Source organism: Propithecus coquereli, unplaced genomic scaffold, assembly GCF_000956105.1.
Source record: "Propithecus coquereli isolate 6110/MARCELLA unplaced genomic scaffold, Pcoq_1.0 Scaffold13, whole genome shotgun sequence".
In the NCBI taxonomy this organism is placed as follows: Eukaryota; Metazoa; Chordata; class Mammalia; order Primates; family Indriidae; genus Propithecus; species Propithecus coquereli.
In genome coordinates, this window is record NW_012137191.1 from 7854584 (window position 1) to 7858723 (window position 4140).

The window sequence follows — 4140 nt, forward strand, 5'->3', positions numbered from 1 at the left end:
ACCTAAACATTTGTACCCCCATAATATGATGAAATAAAAAAATAAAATAAAATAAAATAAAAAATTAATGACGGAGGTGGAGAAATCAATCTATATAACAAATTACCTACACATTGAAAGAGATTGTGCCCAGATTTGGTTTACAGACTTGTTTCTATCTACAAAATGTTTAGCTTTGTCCCAGAACTAGGGTGTGACTTTTGTTACTAATAATCAAAATTCTCCCAGATATTTTATACAGACATAAATTTTTTTCATTACTCAGAGTAACTAAAATATTTCAACTATATATATTTTTTAAGTTTACGTAAGTTATTTAGATTCAGCCACTAAGAGTTTCTTTTAATGAATCAAGGAAAAAAAGTAAGGATTAAGGGATTCAAAAATAGAGTTGAGTTCTTGTAGAAGGTGGCAAAATTAGCATTAGACTTTACTTCCCCTCTCACTCTGTCTGTGTCCCTCGTTCCTACAGTCAGGGGAAAAAAAAAAAGGAAAAATCCTCATCACTGCCCAAAGCAAGAGACAATATAGAAGTGGCCACTGTTGGTTGTATATTCCACTTTCTTTCCTTCTAAGAATACCTTGATTTTTGCTGAGGTATCAAACCCTCACCCGTGCAGCCCATGGACTTCAGGTCAGGGGGAGCTGACCCCAATAGCAGCTTCAAGAAAAGGTGGGACTATTGTAAGTAATGTCATCCTCATGGCCACAGTGATTGGCTCAGTAACATAGGCCCAAGCAATCAGCACAAAGCATTGCCCTGAACATAGTGTTTCTTGAGTGAGAAAAAGGCAGTGACTCAATTTACACCAAGGGAAGTTTTTTATTTAATGGGCTACTGTGTAGGGAGGACTTTTGGTTCCTTTGAAATACAAAACCTCAAAAGAGGTACCATTTTCTTTTCTTCCATACTTGCGATACATAATTGTGAAGCCTGAAACCAGTTTACCACAATGAGAAAAGCCATCCTGAGGGAATAAAACCAATACACAGAGGTTAAAGGAATTTTAGAGAAAATTGGTCAGACCCACTGGATTAAACCAACTATGTGGTAAGTACCACCTGTGATTTTTTTTTTTTTTAAAGATGGAAAGTAAAGACAATTTGTCTGATGAAGCTTATTATAGAAAGTTTTTGGACTAAGAAGAGACGTGGAATAAAGCCTGAAAAGATCTAGAACTCTCCAATAGATTGAAAAGGGAAAAAATAATAGGGCACTAAGCAGGAAGGAACTAGTCCCAAGCCTTCCTTACTTTGGCAGTTATTATGTTCTTGGCAGGCCTCAGTAATCTCTGCCCATGAAACCTAAAGAAGAGTATCTGTAAACAATGCCCACCCATTAAGAGCTCATGGCCCACCTTCCTATTCAGGGAGCGGTAACTAGAACAAATAAACCTAAACAAATACAAAGAATAGCCATTCCAGTTACTTTTAACAATCAATATAGTCCTTCTTTAATAATCAATATAGCCCTTACCTCACAGATATGAAGAATAATAAAAAAATACCCAGTTTGGAAAATCAACAACATAAAAGAGAAAGATCAAGATGAGCCCATAGAACAAATGACCGCAGAAAATAGTAATAAAGCAAGTAATACAAAAAAGTAAATTCTAATTGATATTGACGGAAATTCTTGAGGATTATTTCATCTAAAAAAATAGCTACAATGGAGCAACCAGAGGGGAGAGAAAGAATTGCTGGAAATTAAAAATATGATTATCAGAACAAAATTCAGTAGGAAGCTAAATAATATATGAGGCAATTCTGAAAAACAATTTAGAAGTTTGTAAGAGACACTCTAGTAAGTCCCACAAACTACAGATAAAACTTTAAGAGGTAACTCAGGAGGCAGGGATGACAAACCCAGAAGACTCATCATCTGATATATACTCTTGGAGGAATGGTCAGAAATAATGGATCATAAGTAACTAGACACAGGCTCCAGAAAAGCAGGGACTTACTGGTTTAGCTTACTAATGAGTGCCCATTATGTATTCCATCACCTAGCCTGGTACATAGCAGCTGTTCAATAAAAGTGATTAATAAATGTTGGGAAGGAAATAACAAGCAATAAAAGAAAATACACAGAAGAGAATTTTCCACACAATAATGAGGCAGATGGAATGAAAACCAATCCATACGCAAACACAGATTTATGAAGTGTCAGACTACTCAAAACAAGAAAAATACAAAAGATCAAATTTTCAGTTTTTAAAACTAAAAGTAACCTATATAGGAATGAGTATCTGATTGATTTCAGACTTCTCATAGGCAGAAGTAGCATTAAAAACCAATGGAATTTTCTTTAAATTTTGAAGAAAAATTATTTCAAACCTAGATTCCTGAAAAATAAAGTGTTTAACAGCATACCCATCAAGTGTGAGGGCAGAATTAAGCTACGTTTTGTATGTTACCTTTAACTTTCAAACACTCTTTCTAGAAAAATTACTTGAAAATATTCTCCAACAAAGAGTAAATACAATCCAACCAAGAGAAAAACCATAAAATCCAATAAATATTGGGAATAATCAAAGAGAACAAGGAAAAGAAATTACAGATTAATCACCGTGCAAGCAGTCTAGAAAACCAGCTCTCCTACTTAAAGCAGTAAGTCATGGGCTGAGGGAGGAATTTCTTCAAGAAGAAAGTCAATTTCATTGTACAAACTGCATGATTAAAAGCTTATCATAGAAATTCTTAATGGCATGATAGAAGCATAAATATTTTCTTTCAAAACATTTTTTAAAAAAAGGTAACTAGAAAGTCCAGAAAACCCCAAAAACTATCTAAAAAAAAAAAGATATAAATGTGACCCAAATTAAAATATGGCCCTATTTTTATTGATTGATGATAAACATGTAACAATGGAGAATTCATTTGACTTTGACATTTGGAATATTTCTAAACTAGCAGAAAAACAGATTAGTGAGAGAAAGTTACATTTGCTTTTCTAAGAGTAGAAACACTTTGGTTCTGTACAAATAAAAAAGTCAATCATAAATGGCATTTATTGGTTTTGTTTTCAGAACCAAACTATAAGGCTGGGCATGGTGGCTCACACCTGTAATGTTAGCACTTTGGGAAGCTGAGGCAGGAGGATCACTTGAGGCCAGGAGTTCAGTTCAAGACCAGCCTGAGCAACATAGTAGAATCTTGTCTCAAAAAAAAAAAAAAAAAAAAAAAAACTTTATTACTACTAGCTATGAGCTTTGGCATGGTCTTCCTACTCTTATTTTATGAAATTACAAAATTCAATCATGAAAATGGTCGTTTTCATCCAAATTGTTTGTAGTTACTGGGGCACAATGTTGCTAGGAAGAGGAAGTACTGTTCTCAGAGCCTGAGACTAAGTTTGGGTCACACTTGTGCACCGAATGGAAAACAACATGACCCACTTACCTCAAGCCATCAGCCACATGTAGTGCGATCCTGTGCTGTAGGGTTCTGGTGAGGCTGGCTTTGTCCTGCTGAAGCAGGCGATCCAAGGACCCCTTGGAGGCCAACTCCATCACCAACATTCGAGGACGAATCCCAGCCGCCAGCAAAGATATCAAGCTGGGGTGGTGGAGGTGGCAAAGCACCACCAGCTCCTGCAAAAGTCCAGACTCATGTAAGAGTAATAGAACACCAGCTCTTACTCAAGTATCTGCTTCTGTAAGTATTCAACACTTTGACCATGGTTTTCTCTGGATGACCTGACTACAGCAAACTTTCCATTTCTTCTTTGAGATTTTTTTTATATTTTCCATATTTTCAGTAATAAACAGCTGGCTTTGAAACTACAGTTGACCCCTGAACGACACAGGTTTCAACTGTGCAAGTCCACTTACACGTGGACTTTCTTCCACCTCTGCCACCCCAAAGGCAGCAAGACCAACCCCTCCTCCAGCTCCTCCTCAGCCTACTCAACATGAAGATGATGAGGATAAAGACTTCTTTGATGATCTGATGATCTACTCCCACTTAATGAATAGAAAATATATTTCTCTTCCTTACGATTTTCTTAACAAACTATTCTTTTCTCTGCCTTATTTCTTATAAGAATATAGTATATGATACATATACAAAATACGGGTTAATTGTTTATATTATCAATAAGGTCAACAGTAGGCTATTATTAGTTAAGTTTTAGAAGAG

General features: G+C 35.7%; 1 protein-coding gene across 1 annotated transcript in view; it reads right to left on the bottom strand.

Annotated features, from left to right (window-relative positions):
• The window catches only part of LRRK2 (leucine-rich repeat kinase 2), a 138913-nt gene that overhangs the window by 37555 nt on the left and 97218 nt on the right, over positions 1-4140 (bottom strand). The window contains exon 40 of the mRNA XM_012638395.1: positions 3403-3593. Coding sequence (XP_012493849.1) covers positions 3403-3593 — 191 coding nt within the window. The remainder of the gene's footprint in view (positions 1-3402; positions 3594-4140) is intronic.